The sequence below is a fragment of the Acanthaster planci genome, linkage group LG06 (genome assembly GCF_054643075.1).
Source record: "Acanthaster planci isolate LZ-2023a linkage group LG06, COTS_SCS, whole genome shotgun sequence".
NCBI lineage: Eukaryota > Metazoa > Echinodermata > Asteroidea > Valvatida > Acanthasteridae > Acanthaster > Acanthaster planci.
In genome coordinates, this window is record NC_141782.1 from 15,865,570 (window position 1) to 15,885,733 (window position 20,164).

General features: G+C 41.2%; 1 protein-coding gene across 3 annotated transcripts in view; it reads left to right on the top strand.

Moving 5' to 3' along the window:
- LOC110983060 (tyrosine-protein phosphatase non-receptor type 1-like) overlaps positions 1-19,971 on the top strand; it is a 34,893-nt gene extending 14,922 nt beyond the window's left edge. The window contains exons 3-10 of one of the 3 annotated variants that reach the window (XM_022241969.2): positions 73-173; positions 6,072-6,170; positions 7,601-7,744; positions 8,198-8,407; positions 9,204-9,380; positions 10,235-10,386; positions 12,353-12,426; positions 18,488-19,971. In XM_022241969.2, the coding sequence (XP_022097661.2) occupies positions 73-173; positions 6,072-6,170; positions 7,601-7,744; positions 8,198-8,407; positions 9,204-9,380; positions 10,235-10,386; positions 12,353-12,426; positions 18,488-18,570 (1,040 nt within the window). In that variant the 3' untranslated portion in view covers positions 18,571-19,971. Of the gene's footprint in view, positions 1-72; positions 174-6,071; positions 6,171-7,600; positions 7,745-8,197; positions 8,408-9,203; positions 9,381-10,234; positions 10,387-12,352 lie in introns of all 3 variants that reach the window. The other 2 variants (XM_022241968.2, XM_022241970.2) reach the window with 2 other exon arrangements.
- The last annotated feature ends 193 nt before the right edge of the window (positions 19,972-20,164 follow it).

Sequence of the window (20,164 nt, forward strand, 5' to 3'; positions counted from 1 at the left end):
CGTCCAAATTGCTTCATTTTTCTTTTTCTCTCCCGTCCCCTTGTGCCTCTCTGTTTGTAATTCCCCACCCAGATAACCACACACGCATAGTCCTCTGTAACGGCACCTCAGATTACATCAACGCCAGCCTGGTAACGGAGAAACGAGCCAACCGCAGATACATCCTCACTCAGGTATCGTTTCCACCCTGCCAGCTGTAACTCTGCAGAGTTTGTCCCTCTCTGTTTTGTAGGGGCCTTTCCCCTATCGTTTCCCAACGCGTCGTTGGTCATCCTTATACCGGGGGGGGAGGGAGAAACCGCGTCACAGAAACTGAAAGCGCACATGTAAACGTGTGGCAGTATATGTTCCAAACTTGTATCATTAAAGCAGGGTTGTAAATCTTTCAATTGACACTGACTTCCAGAATTTCACATGGAGGAATAGGAAGTGTAACGCAAACTAGTTGCCGTGAGATTTGTTTTATGGTGTAGGTGTGACAATTTGAGAACTTATTTTGAGAGAGTTCACATGTACAGTGCTAACAATGAATTTCATGCCGGGAGTATCTCATTTCAAATGTCCCGGTGATAAAGCGTGTCAAGCTGTCTAATGCTTTTTGAGGGAGGGACTTCCTTTTAATTTTGTACGCGGGCTTTAAGATTGATGTTCCCCTTTTGTCCCCATAAGTTGTGACTTTCATCTGAAGGATCTCATACTGTAGCATGTACGATACATGCACATATATACATGTACAGTATGTACGTACAGTCAGTAACAAATATGGGAGCATTTTGTATTTATTCAGTAACTCATATTTTGCCATACCACAAATCTTGTCGCACTGCTGGAATATTTTCTTGTTCCTTTAAACCATTCTAACTTGTTTCTTTTTTTGCCACTTTTTTTTTTTTCACATGTACATGTATTGTGACAAATATTGTTCCAGTAATTTTCAGCCCCCAGGTGTACTGTAGCTCCCCATTAAAGGAAAGAAAGTGCAAATACATGGAGATGATGCACCGATTGGCATATGTTACAACTGAACTCTGCCACGTTGAAGGATCCTGTACAATGCGTGTGGGCCTGGTATTTGTACAACATCAGCAAAAATGCAAGACATTGTATGGGGTACATGGGTAATTCCAGAAATTAGGGGTCCATTTTTTTTCGTGTCCCTGTCACATCTGACACATGATTTTGTACGTTCAGAACACATTTTCCAATTTCCAAGAGTGATGAATTAATGCAAATTACCTGCCAAACAAATAGTAATAGTTTGAAATCAATTCCGGTGATATTTCCATGTCAAATAACAAAGGTCAAATGACAAAGGTCAGATGTAACAGGGACTTGAAAATGTCACACTTTTGGACCCCTAATATATGGGAATTACCCACAGACATGTGCATGTACATTTGTACGCACACGCAGACTGCCATCCAGCCCCATCTGACACATGCACCCCGTACATACCATGTACATGTACAAGGTGGCATGTTACAAGGGTGAAGCATTCCTCAGCACTGCACATTTCTGCATTGGAATTGCATGGAGACAAACACATGTACATTTTTGTACTTAACCTGGGTCTGCATCGTAGAGTGTACTGTACATGTACATGTATGCATACATGTGTACATTTAGTTTGTGGCCTAGTGTTTGACTGTTCTTGCAGATGGGTGTGATTAGCATTATTCCTATGTACTTTATGTTGTAAAGTGAAATAGTGTGCTTGTAATAACATCTACAGGCTGTCTGTGGGAAAATACGATACTTGCATTACACACTTAATGTTTGGCTTCTTCAGGGAAAAAATATGATTTGTTGTTCACTGATGCACTTTATCTGTCGAAAGTTGAGATTTTTTAACTATACGTGTCTATAAGTAGTGTTGAGTGTTGTAAAGTTGTGATCTTTACAGTGTGTTGACATACATTAGTACTGTAGCCTGTAGTGTACATGTTCACCATCATTTCGGGTGGATTTTGCTCCACTCCGGTTGCAGCTGTCCTATGCATAGACCATTTACACATGTAGCCCTGGGTTACATGTACATGTACACACCTGTCATAGCTCCCTGGTGCAGCCTCCATTCCAGGGATGCACCTTTCATGTGACACACCGTATATGATATGCAGTATGCGGCAGGCCTTCTCTGTTTGTCTGGCTCGAATGAGCCTCTTTCTCGGAAATTCACCGGGCCTCGTCCACTAATGTGATTGGGGAATTTTATTGTGTAGCTACATGCACGTTGTACGCACACGGAGCCTCTCAACTGAATGGCTAAGGAGACCGCAGGCCTGTGTTTTTGCCATTTACCATAAATATTGTATCTCTGGCTGTGCTGCAAATTTCATTATCACTGAGAGATTCTTGGAAATTTGTAGGTACACTACTTAATGAAATGTGAAGTGAGATGGTGGATAAGTGCATGTACACTTGATACCCTTAAAAATTACTCCCATGAAAGTACATGATGTACATATACATGTAAGCCCCAATCTCCTGTGGGTTTACAGTTAATTGTACTCTGTGCACTATGCTACATTCAACTACGAGTGTGAAGTGTGAAGTTCATTGACTCCAACAGTATCTGCCCGAGTTTAAAGCTAAAGAACAATTTTTCCTGCAATCAAAACAAAAATCGCACGGATTTGTTTGTGGAACTTTCATTCATTCATGATTGCAATTATGAGCAGAAGAAAGTTGGATGGAGAGCTTTTGAAATACCTGTATTTCAGAAGTGAATTTGTCTGATTTCCTATTCAAGATTATTTTTATATTAAAGAAAATTTGGTAATATACATGTAAAAAAACATCTAATTGAAGCCACAGAAACTAAAAGTACAAATGTACTGGCAAGCATTCCATTGATGTTTGACCTATGGAGTGTTTGGTTTTGTGAGGCCGACACAGACGGTTCTTGGAAAAAAATTGAAATTAAAAAAACTAGTTGTTCTTCCTTATTTTACGACAAGGGACGAGTTTTGGTTTCAGAGGGAAAAACATTCAAACCCTTTGTTTTCAACCGCGGGGCTGGTTGATAGATCACATACATGTACATGTGAATGTATGTCACTAAGCTACACATTCAATTACTACAACATGTTGTTCGCTCATTTGTCATTCCAGCTCGTAGAAGTCTTGGTGCCTTCTGAGTGTAGCCATTTTGAATTCATGCATATATTTGTGGAACGTAATGAAATAAGATGACATGTATCCCAAATGATAGTACTCTAAATGCAGTATGGAAGTACATGTACACTACAGATAGGTATAGAGATACATTCCAAAATTTGTGTCCCTGTGGAGACATGGCTTTGTTCTCCTGTTTTGAAATATGGTGCCTTGTGGAGACCCAGGAGAATGGGGTGAATAGGTCTCCACAAGGATTTTCACGAAACTGGTATTTGGAAATCGCTCAAAAAGGACAAATTTTGAATGTGAACTGCAAATTGAAGTGTTTCATATAAGGGACATTCAGTCGAAATTTCAGTCCAGGAGAATGATTCAAGTTGCAATGGGAGCATTTTGAAAACGCTTCACATGTGACCGCATCAGTACACACTGTCACACAGATGTGCCGATAGCTGTGCAAAATCTTCACAACATTTACCATAGTTTGTGTACACAAGCATGGATGTGCCCAGCAGACGTCACTTTGCACAGGTCTGTTAGTGTGGTAGGGTAGTGTACATGTACTCTAACAAGTGTACATGTGGGTAATTCTAGAAATTACCGGTAGGGGTCCATTTTTTTGTGTCCCTGTGACATTTGACATATGATTGTTGTAAGTTCAGAAAACGTTTTCTAATTTCCAAGAGTGATGAATCAATTCCGGTGATATTTCCATGTCAAATAACGAAGGTCAGATGTAACAGGAACCCAAAAATGTCACACTTTTGGACCCTTAATTTCTGACCCCTAATTAGCTCCATATTACATTTGTGAATGACATTGATGATAAGTTTTTTTTACTTGTAAGTGTACACGTACATGTATGCTCCGCGTTTAGAACTGTATGACGTGGCCAAAAAGGTCGCGACAGTGTGGAGGTGATTTCCCAGTTGAATGACCTCAGGCTATCACCATTTCCTGATAAGGACCAATGTGTGTGAATGCCCAGGGCCTGGACGCCAGTGAGAATGGGAACTAAAACAAAAATCTAAAACAAAACAAAAACAACTTGGCAGTTTTGTGACGGAGTTTTGTTGGTAATTCTTAACCAGTTTATAAGAAATTTTGACTCCCAAGAAAATTTGGTCTCTGCTTGTCTGCAAAGTGGATCCCACAGAATGAGTCTTATAATAAGACTATTTTTCAGCAGATTTGTTCATAAGAGCAAACTGAGCTCTTTGGCTGGAAAAATCACTCAGTTTGGTATCCTGATGAAAGACATCGTAAGAGTGAAAAATGTTCAGGGTTCCTACTGGTTAACCTCATGCCCAAGATTCTTTTAAAGGCCTTTCATTTAAACATGACTTTTGACGACAAGCAACTCATTTGGTGGGGTTGGGATATATGGCCACGTGGCTTCCTGTGCTGTGATCACTTGTCACTGATTTGTGCCCTAAAAGGCATTTTTACAATTGCATTTCAGAGGAGTCTGGATTTGACATTTTGTTTCCAAACCAAGTGGCACAAAACACATTCAACAAGGCCAGGGAGTGTTTTCCTGATAGTTGTACATTTTTGCCATGCCTTGAATGTTCCACAACCTGATTTTGCCATACCTGGAGCACTCCACCGCCTGTTTTTTGCCAGGCATTGAGCACTCCACAACCTGATTTTTGCCATACCTCGAGCACTCAACAATTTTCCATGTGTATAAGTCAGGAGGCTATAACTGGATTGAGATCTGAGAGTGATTTCTGTGTCGAAATGAAAATCAACTTTGAGGTCAAAACTGACAGGTAAAGTTTGTCCCGTCCTTTTTTGGAATTCAGAAGGGAATAACAACTTTGTAAGAAAATTCGATAAATTGCTCTATTGTTTTATTCAAACCACGGCCTGCTTGCCAACTTACAAGTATAAAATGCTTAAAACTCTGGCAGAAATCCATAACATAGGAGAAACACTGCTTACATGTACATGTATATGACTTGCCCTTGAGTCAAATACAAAATGTACATGCACATGAACTTGTATGTTTAGAGATTGAAGACCATATGCACTGTACCGCTGTGTAAATACAGCACAGCTTACCTCAACAAATTTTTGTCATTACCAACTCCTTGAAATTCATACCACCCCTGGTTATTTTTGGAATTACAAACTCTGTTTTCTGCATCGTGTGCGTACAGTGCATGCGCATTTACATGTGTTTGCTGCTTGATTGATGGACCACTGGGATTAAAACAAAGGTTCAGTAAATGAAATACAACACTTGGACAACGTGACACAGTATCTTTTCCTGTGCCCACAGTGTTAAATGGGTTGCTGTATGGTAATATAGGACTCCTTTGCAGGAGTGAAAAGGCTTACATGTATTTAAGTTGGATCAACTTTTCAATGGAAAATCTTAACCCGCAAACAATTCAGTTTGGAAAATTTTCACATTTCTGATTTTGTTTCCCTTGTTAAGACAGAGCAATTGTGAGGCCTTCTCTGAATCTGGCAGTAGTTTTCCTGTCTGCCGCTGGGGCTACATGAAGTCACAATGGCGAACGTAATCTCAATCAAGCCATTCCCCCCCCCCAGCTCACTGTCAGACATGGGCATTGCGAGAGGGACAGGGTCCCCTTCCCCCATTTTTTTTTTGGAAAAACAAATACTGTCGGGGGAGAGAGGGGGAGGGAAAGGGGAGGGGGGAAGAGATGAATTGGTGTGCAGATCGCCAGTTTACTTGTACAGACCTCAAAACTGACCCCCTCCTACTTTTAATAGCTGATCAGCCCTCAGCTGATGAGCACTTTGCCCCTTCTCTCTGGAAATGTCACCCCTGGAAACAATAAGTTGCCCCCTTCCCTCCTCTGCCGGAGAAATCCCACCGATGCCCGTGCTTTTGACCGGGATGGCCACAACGTGATTTCAGCTTTGGTAAACCAGTGTTTTCCCTCTTTGATGTACGGTACATGTCCATTTATCAGGGTCCTCTTCCCACGACAATCGGCCACTTCTGGCAGATGGTGTGGGAGCAGAAGAGCAAGGCAGTCATCATGCTCAACAACATCATTGAAAAGGGAACGGTGAGTTTTAACAATTATAATAGTAACAATAATTTACGTATATTCATTTACACCTACTCATTTAATTGGATAGAGATGCAGCATGTTCTGCATGCGCTGTACAGTGAGGACATTAAACACAGTTGATTCAATGGTATATACAAGGGCGCCTCAGGCAGCTGCCAAACGACCAACATATCCACCTACATCTGTGGAGAGGAGACAAGTAGTTACAGTTTGAGAGCTCTGTAGTCGGTTATCAAGCGCCCGCTCCGTCCTGTTGTTCGCACTGTCTATCCGGTTCGTAAGTGTGATGTCACTTCAGTTTAAACCACGCCCATAGCACACGTGTACTGCACATAGGGTTACATGCATTACTCGCCGTTTACATGGAACCATGGAACGGGAAGTTAACGCGCAACTTCAGCGATTGTCCAATGAGAGCCTGCAAATCGATGCGCGTCCACCTTTGTGAGGAAGTCACTTACAAACCGGATACTCCTGGATATTGTTGACAATTTGCCAGCACGTCGTGATAATACTGGGTCTAGTTTCACAGGATTTTGAGTTGAAACAAAATATGCTCCGAGTCAAAATTGTTACTTCACAGTTTTCCAGCAGAAATGTTGATTTTTTTTTCATTCCTAACCGGCTGCAAGATGATTACGTGCTATTGCTAATGTGCTTTACAGTGTACTAGAACTTTATTCTAGTCCATCTCCCATGGTAGTGTATAAAGCTGAAAAACTTGTACGCTACAAGGGCATTTTGCCACACCAAAACAGATCTGACTAATATAAGGAGCTTTGAAGCCAAAAGCGGCAAGGAATTAAATCAGAAGAGACAAAGGACACAAATTGCAGATTTTGAAACAAACAAAAGTGAGAAACATTGTAAGTAACAGAAAGAAGAAAACAGAAAAATGTCCAAAACAAGAGCTGAAACGACTGAACCCAAATAATTTGCAATCAAAGGAGCTAAAATAAAGACTAACAAATGACCATCGCCAAAGATTGAAACCATGAACTGAAACCTTCGGCCAACAAATAAAACTGAAACGCAAAGCACAACTGAAACTAACGAAGTGTGATCAGTTGACCACAGGGGAATACACTTTAATTACTGGAAATCAGTGACCATATAGTAGACAGGGCTGAAGTGATTCACACTACCAAATGGTGGGAAAGGAACACATTTGTTACACTTCACTGCTGTAGTCTGCTGGCTGAACTGAAGCTTGGGTTTACATGTCAATGAATAAACAGGGGACACACCAGTAAAAGAGGGGAAGTGGACATCTAAACTAAAGCCGTGGATTTTAAAGGGGAACTGCTCTTATTTTAAAAGAATGCAAGTAAACTCTTGCTACAGTTGATTTCTGGTTCTGCCAGACGTGGTTGTATCGTACAGTCCTTTAAAGCAGTTTCAGTTTTTGTCCTCATCTTGTGCAGCGGAAATGTGCCGAGTATTACCCCGTCAGTCCTGGCAGCTTGCAGACAATAGAATGTGAGCACACGGACCTGCAAGTCAGCATCCTGAGGGAAGACGAACATTCCTTTTACACCGTCCGCACCTTGGAACTCAAAAACAGAAAAGTAAGAACCGGCCAACCATAGATGACATTGTGTTCCCTGGGGCCCCCCAAAAGCTGGTGTCTGACCATTCCTGTTTCCACTGGAATGCTGCTTTAAGGAACACTGTGAGTTTCGTTTAGGAGTCATGTTCCTTAAAAGAAGGGGCCATTCCTGATTGAAGTGCTCGATATTCCAATTTATTTTATCTATATTGTCCCCAGCAGGGACAGCGAACGTTCTTCATAAGAATAAGCAGTGTTTGCTTGTGAGCATTGTATATTTTCCCGCTATTTTTCTAACAGGACGTCCAAAGGCATCTCAGCCTTGGCAAAAGAACTTAACGGGAACGATGGCATAAGAGGCGAGATTTGTCGGTAGTTTTGCTCAGCAAGCTAGTGGCGTTTGGCTCGTTCGTCTTACTGGCATTGAAACTAATAAATCAGGTTTTTTGTTCATTTCCCTTTTTGTTTTCAGACAAACGAGTCAAATGAGGTCCTCCACCTCCACTACACCAAGTGGCCGGATTTTGGCGTGCCCAAGTCCCCTGAGGCATTCCTGAAGTTTCTCCATCATGTGCGGCAGACAGGGTCATTGGCAGAGGACGTGGGTCCCCCGGTCATTCACTGCAGTGCGGGGATTGGAAGGTCGGGCACGTTCTGCCTGGTGGACACATGTTTAGTGCTGGTGAGTCTTGTGAAGTTGGTGGCCGTTCTGAGTCTGGTGTCGTTGATCGTCAGTTTCAGATATTTGCTTGGTTATAGATCTTAGCCTGTAAGGTATCGGTAGTGTAGTTACAAGCAGGCAATTAATGCTGGTAATCTGGGTTGTAATAATTCACTGATTCATGTATAATTTATGTGACAAGGGTGCTGGCGAACAGTCTCCTAAAGGATTTCTAGAGCCTACAGCCTTGTATGAACATTTCCCTTTATGCTGTTAGCTTTCAACCTTTGGGACAGGAAGTCAAATTAATATTTTAAAATGTAGATCTTCAAAGTTTTTGTGTATGCCACATGCTTATGGAGCCCAAGAGCATCCAAATTCAAAAGCCAGGTACAAGAGAGAGGCACCCCTATATTTAGAACTGACCTTGGTAATTAGAACATTCTTAAAACCAAATATATTGTACAAACAAACAAAGCTCTCTGCTGAGCTTAGCCACTCCATCAGTGTGCCTCGCATAATAAAGCAACTGTGACCTTAAAGTAGTTTGAACCACACCATTGGAAACACCCTTGTGCTTGTTTGGTTTTGTTTCCTTTAGTACTGCATTTGGGGACTTGACATATGTGGGTGCGGCATGGAGTGTACATGACTGATTCTCGTCCACAGACAAGCGAACCCCATAAGGTGGTTACTTGTGTGCTGGGTGCATAGCTGCAGTAGCATTCAAGCTACACCTGTCTAATTCCTCAGTAATATTTGCACAGGAGCACGAACAGGATTCTTAAAACTGAGAAGTCTGTTGGCTCTTTCACAGATAGAGAAAGCAGGCCATTTGGACGGCGTCAGCGTGGAGGAGATCCTGTTGGACATGCGGCGGTGCCGAATGGGCCTGATTCAGACCCATGACCAGCTACGGTTCAGCTACCTGGCCATCCTGGCTGGAGCCCGGGCCATTCTAGACGGGAGGGGCCTAGTGTCCTTAGCTCGTGAAGTGAGTGTGGGAAGAGGGGGGGGGAAGCCATGTCTGTGGTGGGCATGGCTTTAAGTGTTTTGTGGTAACTCTCTCTTGGCAGTGACGTCAGACATTGTGGACTTGTGGCACTAACTATGCTTTCATTGGGGAGAATGGAAAGAACCCAATTATTGCGCGCCATTTCCCTTGTGTTCCCTCACTCAGATCAGGAATACCAGAGTTCCAGCATTTGCTGGCTATTCCATCATTTTGAGAATATACTGCAGCTTTTCGTATTTATGGTCCAGAAAAACAGTATTTATTACTCATGGGCACTTAATCATACCTAAAACTACCAAATGATACAGCACTTTCGTGTCTCCATTTGCTGCAATACACGTGTACAACAGTTTCACTTATGCGTAACATGAGGCACTGTATAGCATTCTCCAGTGAAATATGTGAATCTACATGCAGCTAAATGAGCATGGATAATGATACTATATTGGTGACTTTGAATGACAGATATAATGTACACTTATAAATACCGGTACATGTACTTTGATAGTGTTACTAGGCCCCTCCAGTGCAAAGGCTGTTTTTATTTCTGAGATTGGAGAATGGAACCTTTTGGAAAACATCCGCCCAAATCAAAAGGTTTAGAGACCAGTCTGAGTTGATTTTCAATTTTTCTCAATGAAAACCCTTCTGAAACTCTGGTAAGTCTTTCTAACAGAGTGTAGGACCCTCTTGTGTGTTGGGTTCCGAAAAGTTAATGATGGAATTGAATTGAAACTAGCTCCTAATACATAACCTTAGTTTCTGCCTTCCCTGATTCGCGGCCACAGACTGAATGTTTCAATAGAGGGCTCTTTTAACACTGTTTGAACCAGGAGGGAGAAGAAGAAGCTCCGCCCCCGCTACCGAGGAAGTTAAAGCGTCCGCACTCACCAGAGGAGCAGGATGGCAGTGACGTGAAGACAGCCAGGCAGGATGACACCAATGACGTCAAGTCACATGACCACGACGGCAACCCCGGTACAAGGTGAGCAATATTAAAGATTCTCACAGAGGCCTGACGGCAGTTTCATGTGAAAATGGAAATTGGAAATCCTCATTTGTAGTTCATGCACAGTAATGAGTTTTTCAGAAAAGAAGATGGAATTAAACAGTAGTAGGCACCGCCAATTATTTTGACTTGAATTTTAGTGTTAAATTTCTTTAAGCATATGAATTATAAACTGTAATGAGGTTGGTCAAAGCATCACCAATTTCCACTTTGGCATTGAATTGCCCCTGAATTAAACATCTAAAACATCTCATGGCAGGACAAAGTTGTCTCCTTTGTGTATGCTTTGTGTTGTTCTGGGAATCCACTCATTGCATGGAGTCCTATTTTTACATGTTGTCTTGTCAATGAAATTATGCTTTACCCTTGCTCAGTCGGCATTTTTCCCCTGACATTTAACAGCCACTGTCAATTTGCGAAAAGAAAAACAGCTATCTCACAAACAGTTTCTCTATTAGAAATGATTTCTCTCTGGGTTAAAAACCTGAAGGCCAAGTCTCTCTTTTTTTTTGTTGGACATTTGTTGGTGGCCAGGTAACGTGAAAGATTAATTTGCAGAAACCAACCGTAATAATGCCGTGGTTTGCTGAACCTGTTTGTGAAATTGTATGGGCTTATTGTGTGTTGGAAATGTCAACAGGTCTTACAAGTGACATTTTAGCATTGGAGGGCTTGAAATTTTGTTCGCACCTTGTTATACAGGTTATATTTATTACACATGTGCAATACGGTTTCTTTCCACATACTCGTGATGCACATGTTCATGTGAAGTGTGTTATGGAGAATTTTTTCTAAATTTCATATGTGTATTTTTTTCCCATTTTTTTTAGTCTGTCCTCTTGGTTAATCCCACTAATTTAATTGAAATTTTGGTCCAGAGAATATATATTACTTTTGACTTGTTTTCTATTAAATTTGTTTTAATGGTGATTTTGAACAATTTTCATTTCAGTAAAGATCAGTGCCTGTTTTAGATTAGGTTTGTCAGTTTGCAAAGCCAAGTTTTACCCTCTCCCCTAACATGTTGGCAATTGATTAAAAAAAATTAGGGGGGGGAGGGTTGTGATGCATATTCTTTAATGGATAACAACAATTGAACAGTCAGTTTTTAGACAAATATCCATTTTGTCTGACCTGGACCCAAGACCTGGATACGCCACTGAAGCTGAGCTGTGCCTTCCCTTCCTTCTTGCGAAAACCATGGAAAAGTTCTGGTGGAGTTTAAAGCGCGTGAAAGAGAAGGATGTTGTTTGTGCATTTGTAACGGCTTTGTTCCAAGCAGATCCAAATTGCAATCGGTGATCTGTCGTTGATTCACTGACACCAGAACCCGCCTAATGGATAGCGCAAACCAGTCCTGGAATCACTTATTGCGATCCAGAGCCCAAAGAGGTCCAACATGACTGACGCCGTCATACGTGTTGTCGGAAAGATTTCTAAACAGATATGCATACATGTATATGTTACAGGGGCTATAGAGTGGTGCTCGTATGTGTTTACAAAAATCAGTTGTCTGAAACATCAACTACAGATTTTATTGAAAGTTACTTGATGTGTGCCAGAGAGAGTAAAAGGAATCCTTACAAAGAAAGATCATTGGTATTATGTACATAGACCCATGCAGCGGATCGCTACACTTTTAAAGGACAACACAGTTTTTTATAACACACTTCTTGCAGGTTCGTTATCCTTGTTGGCTTGAACACTGTCACGTGGGGTTCACTAATATGGGCTAGTGCATGAAAGTTACATCAGTATGCACGGGGACTGGCAATTTCAGAAGTATGGTGCCCAGTGTGAATTTAGCATGAGGTATGCCGCAGGTGCATTGGAAGCATGCGCCAGGACATACACGCAGTATGTAAGAACGGGAAGAGTCAGGAACATTGGTGGCCAGTGGCAACTTCTGTTTTTTTTTGGTTGTGATTGCTCTCCCCCACAGCGAGATGGAGCTGCGGCGGCGGCGGCGAGAGGAGAAGAAGCGCAGCCTGCAGGAGAAGGTCAGCGAGATCCGAAGTAAGCAGAAGAAGAGCGAGTGGTGGCACAAGCACAGGGCGCTGTTCCGCTACCTGGGCCTGGGGCTAGGGCTGGGGCTCGGGGTGTGCGCCCTGCTGTTGTACCGCTGGTTTAGCGGCGGTGGGGCAGTCCCTCCTCTTGCAGCCAACGAGCCACCGGCTGTTTCCCCGGGGAATTATTGAAGATGGGATGGGAAGGAGGGTTGCTGGTCATATCCAAGAATCTACTCTATGTGCTTGTAATTGAAAGGCACAAGTTCCTTTCCAAAAGGTTTTCACCAGCGATTCTGACGTATATGTACTGTATGTCACTTTTATTTAGAGACACGTTGTAACCCTCGGCAACAAAAGGAGCACCTGCTTGTCCTGCATGTTTTTTTTATAGCCTTGCAACCAGTGCTGTAACTCGGATGAAAATTCAAGGGAGCCCTTTTTTCAGAGAGGCACTGAAAGCCAATGAACTGTGACTTGTACATAGGCTGTGTACATTTCAAACTTTCCATGGGGAGGGAGGGTGCATGATACGATGATTTCAAACAGTCTATTTGCCAGAAATATTAATTTTCTTTTTAAATAGGCGGGCCGTGACCTTACGCTTTATTTGAACTATCTTGCCTGGCAAGTTAACTTATTTTCACCAACCTGCAAGAATTTCAAAGGCTGACTGGATATTGTTTAGCAAAACTTACTTTGACCGGCTTGTTTCAACTGTACTTTTTTCAGTCATTAAACTGCAGAGTCATGCTATTCAATTTTAAAACTTAGAGTGGAAGATTCAGTAGCCCGTACAATCAAACTTATGGTTGTAAACTTTGTTTATTCTTTACAAATAAGACAAATGACAGTTTCAAGTTGGGGTTTCTTTACCAGTCAGCCGGCGCAAGTTAGAGTCCATTTTACTAGCCAGCAGCAGTTTTATGAGACTGTATGCCAGTCTAGTGCTAAGGCCAAGGCCTGAAAAAACTACATATCTGTAAAAAAAACACAACAAAGAAGGATTGTGTCCAAAGTGAGCATTGGGATAGCTACATGTATGAAGAAAAGTGAATGACATATAACAAATCTTGGCCTTTCTGCAGTGAATTGCAGGTCCCTTAAACAAAGATGTGAAAAAAACCTCTTGCACATTCACCTTGATGTTAGCTACTTGCACAGTCAAGGCAGATATCCAAACCACAAAAATCATGTACATACAATTTGATCAATATTTTCCAAAGGTATACGTATATTCTTTTCTTATTATACCACCCACAGGATATGCTTCTGTATGTTAACCTAATCTGTAAATGATTATGTAAATAATTTTTTTAAAAGAAAAGTACTAGCTTGTTACTGGAGCGTGCAGGCTCCTTTGATGTACAAAAGCAGGAATTAATGGGGAAAATAAATGGTTTCCTAAAATCCATGAGAACAGAGTCTGAAGTTTGCAGGCCATCTTGTACCTCAGGATTCAGATCCCTGCAAGCAGCACGATTATATTATTGAATTTTTGGGTGTGCCCACTGAGGCAACACCGTCTCTTCAGTATTGTTAAGACTTTTGGGGAGGGCTTAGAATTCAACCTAAACCCTGTCTGGTGCAGTCGAGATAACCTTTAGGGGCCATTGATCTCTGAAAAGTAAGTCCATACAGCAAACGTGTCTGAGAAGTGTTATTTTTTGCACATGTGATGCCCAGGTTGATGACTGTAACTCACAATTCATTGCAGAAACCACTGGAAGTTGAAAACGTTTTTAAAAATTGTGGTGCAGTGTAAGTGTTTACTTGTTAGATTTGTTGGCGACCTTTCTCTTGCCTCTTCTCAAGTTGGCAACTGCAGCCATTCTGAAGGTACACGCATGTGGCAGCGATGCCCATGCTTTGGAATACATTTGTAGCCATTGCCTAGCTTCATGGAGCTACTAGGGAACTTATACACTGAGCTGAAATCAGAGTACCAGCCCTGTAGTGTGCCTGCTGCACGGCATCTTGGCTGGTAACCCTGTTCCTACCAAGCAAACAAGCATCGTGAACCAGCAGAGAGGATTCCTTCTGAACAGGAGGCTGTCAGTGGGAGAAAAGAGACAAGTTGTCATTAGGATGTGTCTTGAGCAGCAGATAGGTGTACATGTACATGAGTCTGTCTACCTCTTTTGCAAAACCATCCAGAAACTTGAGTCTGGTGCCCATTTTGCCTTTGATTAACTATTGGTGTCTTGCTAGAAATGACCCAGTTATTTCTCAGGCATGTATTGGTTATCCATTAGTTGGTGGTGATTGTAGCTTCTAGCTACATCTGGTGTTAAAAAAAAAGTTAAATAAAAGAAAGACTATTTTCATTGGAATTATACAAAATGGTGAATATATTTTCTATTTTGTATGGGGGAAACCCATCCTGTTTGTTTAAAGTTTTGTTTGTGAAAAATATTTGATGTTTATTTTGTACTTTAATCATTGACACTTAAAAAGGCTATAGACTAGGCAACCGAAAAAGGTGTAATTTGCCAATATAGCTTAAGTTAATACCAAGTCGATTATCAGCCTGTTACGTGATGACTGACTTTTGTGCTTTGCCTCCTGAGGGCGCCCTAGCAAATATAGCAGACTGAGCTGTGGATTGCATGCCACTGACATTTAATACTGATGCTGTAGAGGGAGTTGTAGTTGAGTTGTTTACTAGTATCTTGCTGAGTGTTGCAGCATGTCCTGGGTAGAATGGCCGTGTGTTTGTGAGAAGGAATGCGACATCATTTATGCCACTTCATGCAGTCATATGTCCAGCAGGAGTAGTAGGAAAGCTACATGTCACAGTGTTTGAAGTTAACGCTGCAGCGATTTAAATCATGTTTTACGGACGTAGTTTCACCTTGTTTGTTTTCAACTCGTTGGTTTGACTTTAAAAAAAAGTATTGTCGACTACCGTGATGTGGGACATTTTAAAATGTATTGACTGCTATGATGTGGGATGTGATGTTTTTAACACCCAACTGCCTCACAGCTCTGAGGGTGCTATGTTCCCCTGAGGTGTGAAAACATAATATCCCACATCACATCAGTCAGTGATTGTTTTGTAATACCTCTGTCTTGAATTCTTTGCAACATTTCCTCACCTGAAGGTCTGGAACTACCCAGACAGTTATGCAACAGGCCAGGACTTTCTGCATTGCAGTATTGGTCCCTATTAGTCTCTAGTGTCCTGCTCAAAAGCAGTATCTTTACTGATACCTCTTCAAAACCAATTGGAGGAGAACATGTCTTCAAGCTCAGCAGTCATTATGTTAAGTTACTTACAAAATGTGATTAGCCATTGACAAAAATTGCAGCACGCCAAAAGCTGTTTGTGTTGTAGTGCCAGTAGGCTGCTCCCGCCATAGAGTACCGAAGTGAATACGTCACGCGCACAATTAGTGTGTAAAAGGCATTAGCGCGAGAACCAGCGCGTGAACCAACACGCGCGCGTACTCCATTCGTTTGCACTGCACTTTCTGGTTCACAGTGACGTCACACTTCGGTACTGTATAGTTTATCAACTGTACAGTGAAAAAAAACAGAGGTACCAATGAATAATCTGGTTTGGTCCCTGCATTATGGTTTTGACTATTAGGTTGGAACTAGTCTGTGTTGTCATTATGTGATATTGCTTATGTTTAATGTCCAGAGGTGAGGGTAACATACATTTTTATTTCCCAGTCACTTGAATGTGGTATTCGGGACAGAGGTATGACAGTGCTGGTTACCGTACCTCTGAAATTGGGCCCAGGGGCAAGTTGCTGCTATGTTGATGTGAAATATTTCCTCTATCAAACCTCATTTCTCATCAAACTTTGTAAGCCATCTTTTTTTTTTTTAAATCTTGTTTTCAACTACCTGCTTGCACACAAGTAGCTGTTAGTCCCGGGGGCAGCATTCGGCATGTCAGCTGTAGAGTCCTGCCACAGACTTCCCCTCTTGGATTTGCTAACAATTAACTCCCAATTTGGACTTTCGGACCATATCTTTTGTCTCATAGATTGTAGAAGCAACATTGATTTGCCGTGTAGATTTGTAACACTGACTGTTGGTTGGCTTTTTGAGAGAGAGCATTTGTGGTGTTTTGATTTGATGGGACATCTTGTACAAATTACACCTGTAAATTATACCATAAGTGCACTTGTGTGTAGAAATCTCAAGTAAAATTACAAAAAAAAAAAGAGAAAAAGGCTGCACTCATTCCTTGGAAATTTTTCATTACAGATATTTGTTTTTTCTGATAAATGCATGCTCCGGCTCCTCCAGCCCTCTGCTGGAATGCGTAATTCTCAGAGTTGCATGTTGCAGCCACCATTACGTACAGGCATGCAACTTTTCCTTGGACCAGCTGATTTCCTTGTTTTTCACTTCATCCTCATGCCATTGAAAATTGGACAACACTGTACAAAGTCCGGTAAAGTTTGGAATTTCCTGATGGGGGGGGGTTCAAAGTCCAAATTGCCTGCCTGTGTGCAGGATCCAAGAAACTGAAAGACAGAAACCCTGAATCTCGATTATTGATCCAAGGATCCAAGAAACTGAAAGACAGAAACCTTGAATCTTGATTATTGATCCAAGGATCCAAGAAACTGAAAGACAGAAACCCTGAATCTTGATTATTGATCCAAGGATCCAAGAAACTGAAAGACAGAAACCCTGAATCATGACTATTGATCCAAGGATCCAAGATCCAAGAAACTGAAAGACAGAAACCCTGAATCTTGATTATTGATCCAAGGATCCAAGAAACTGAAAGACAGAAACCCTGAATCTTGATTATTGATCCAAGATCCAAGAAACTGAAAGACAGAAACCTTGAATCTTGATTATTGATCCAAGGATCCAAGAAACTGAAAGACAGAAACCCTGAATCTTGATTATTGATCCAAGGATCCAAGAAACTGAAAGACAGAAACCCTGAATCATGATTATTGATCCAAGATCCAAGAAACTGAAAGACAGAAACCCTGAATCATGACTATTGATCCAAGGATCCAAGAAACTGAAAGACAGAAACCCTGAATCTTGATTATTGATCCAAGGATCCAAGAAACTGAAAGACAGAAACCCTGAATCTTGATTATTGATCCAAGATCCAAGAAACTGAAAGACAGAAACCCTGAATCATGACTATTGATCCAAGGATCCAAGGATCCAAGAAACTGAAAGACAGAAACCCTGAATCTTGATTATTGATCCAAGATCCAAGAAACTGAAAGACAGAAACCCTGAATCTTGATTATTGATACACATTAACTCTGCTTTCCCAAGGCTTACCACACATCGCACCCTTACTTGTATACTTGCAAATCTGCATGACGTTGCTCGTCGTTAGACTAATGCTTTCCAAATTCAAAAGACTTAATTAGAAATATATATATATATCAGTAGTATCTCTGGTAGAGGTGCTCGTACAAAAAATACAAAATGCAGCTGGAAAGGAGTGCAGCACGTGTTGTAAAGTTCACCGTTCCAGGTCAAACTTTCTGTCGTTAGTTCACACTGAGAGTGGACTTACTATTTAACGGTGAAAGCGACTAACAGGTAGACTGGTCAAAAGGATCTAAGTGGCATTAAAACCACATGCGAATGAAAATACATGTACATGCAGGTTATTATGTGGATGTACCCTTCTAATTCAGCAAAGTTTGGGCTGGGTGTCATCTCAGCAGTTGCGTGTAATTAACAGTTTGGGAAAGGTGGACAGATTATTAGAATGTTTAAATGCTTTCAAATCATCCAAGCTGTTTAAATACTTCAATTATTTAGTCTCTACTCCGCCAGTACTAAAGTGGCCAATATGGTGTGTGTACGGTTATTATGACTTGTTACACATGTCAAATTTTAACATATGAGTTACAGTGTGTAAAGCTGACATTTACCCCCCAAAATCACAGTAATAACCATTTATTTTGACAGAGCCTAATGTGCTTGAACAATAATCTTGTACAGTTACAACTGACGTCCGAAATAAAATAACCCCGATGTTGAAGTATTTTGGCTTTCTGTAACTCAGGTTTCCTCTCGGAGTGATTTTGGGTTCTTTGTTCTTCTTTGTTTTTTCTCCTGTGTAGGGGCACGGGAACCAGTCGGAATCCCAGACAAGACATCGCCTCCCCTTCCAAATTGTAAATTGGACCAGCACCCTGATCCATGACCCCAGTTGACCCAAAGGTCAACCTGGGTTGAGTAAGGTTTTTTGCCTCCCCCAATTCCCCTTTTTTCCATCTTCGCTGGTGTGTCCTGGGTTTTTGTTCGGGTATTTTGTGTTCTACATCATTCATTGTGGACCTGCCTGGTTTGATTTTTGAAAGCACTTTTTTTGTAAAGTAAAGTAGATTGTAAACACCTGCTGCTACGTCTCGTGTGTAAGTTTTGGCCAGTCTGATGTACTGTGCCAATCAAGTCGGTGGCGGGATTTTAATATACCTGCACACACAGCACTGGTTGAAAGTGTCCACTGGCAAAATATTCCACCTCCTGTGTGAATAGTTCCTATACTGTGCAGGTGGGCATGGTTTACCAGAGACTCTTCGGGGGGTGGGGGGAGTTCTTGAGGATGTAGAAGCCATACAGCAAGAAGACTCTGATGGCACAAGATGGAGGATGCTCACTTGCTCAGCCGTGTATTAGCCTAGTGATCTACAGATTGTGTGGTTGCATACCACTGTGGTAGCGGTACGTAATGACGAGGTGTCAAAAATGCGAGGCCAACATTGTTGTGAGTTGGAGGGTTGAGAAAAGATAGGGTTGACTTAATATTTGCAAAATATGTTAGAAATTTCAACTACATCGTGTATTGGTAAATTTGAAATTGTAATTTAAAAATCTAGTCTTTGATTAATTCAATGCTCAAAGGAAAAGGTTGGTTGCTACATATTGGTTTATGACGGTTCTTTTTTTTGGTTCTGTTTTGCTTTGTTCTTGCATTTTCTCTGTTCGTTGATCGTAATCTTTTTTTGAGGGCTTTGTTTTTTAATCATTGCTCCCTGAGTGTTATATGTTCAACTGGGAAATTGTACTCTGGTGCCAAAGTAAGACTTTGTTTTGGCCTCAGTCTCAGACCGTAGAGATTGGCAAGTTAACAAAATACTTGTATATTGTGGAATAGAAGCCATAAGACGTATTCACAACAAACAGACACAAACATCATGGGATAAAGAGACAGCATTCAGTAAATCTTTCTGATTACAATCAGATGGGTGGTTGAAGAAATGAATAATTTTTTCTTGAGTATGTGTGGTTGGCTTAAAAATGCAAGTATTATTAGCACTTTTAATTTAGCATTCTGTAGTTTTTTCTGCATAAATGGTAGCAACATTTTAACTCCCACAAGTGAATACTGGACAGTGTGCACTCAACTCTTGTTTGTTTTTTTCTCACATTGGTGAGTTTATCAGCATTGATTTTTACTGATCATTGAGAAGTTATTTGCCGTACATGTACATTTACCAGAACTGTCAGTGTGTCGGAAATCTGAAAAAAAAAAATATCTATGCACTTTTGAGTCTTGAAAACCTTTGACGGGAAGCGAAGAAAACCATTGACATGGATGGCACATTTTAGAATCAGGGACTTAGTTATTTTTGTTGTCTCACAGTTGGAATATGGAACAGTCTTATTACATGTTCCACTCACCACAGCTCTCTCTCAGGTTGAGATTGAAATTTGGTATTTTGTCCAGCCATTTCTTGTGATAAAGTGTGTTAAAAAACAGAGTGTGTCATTTTAAACCAATCCGTACAACCGAT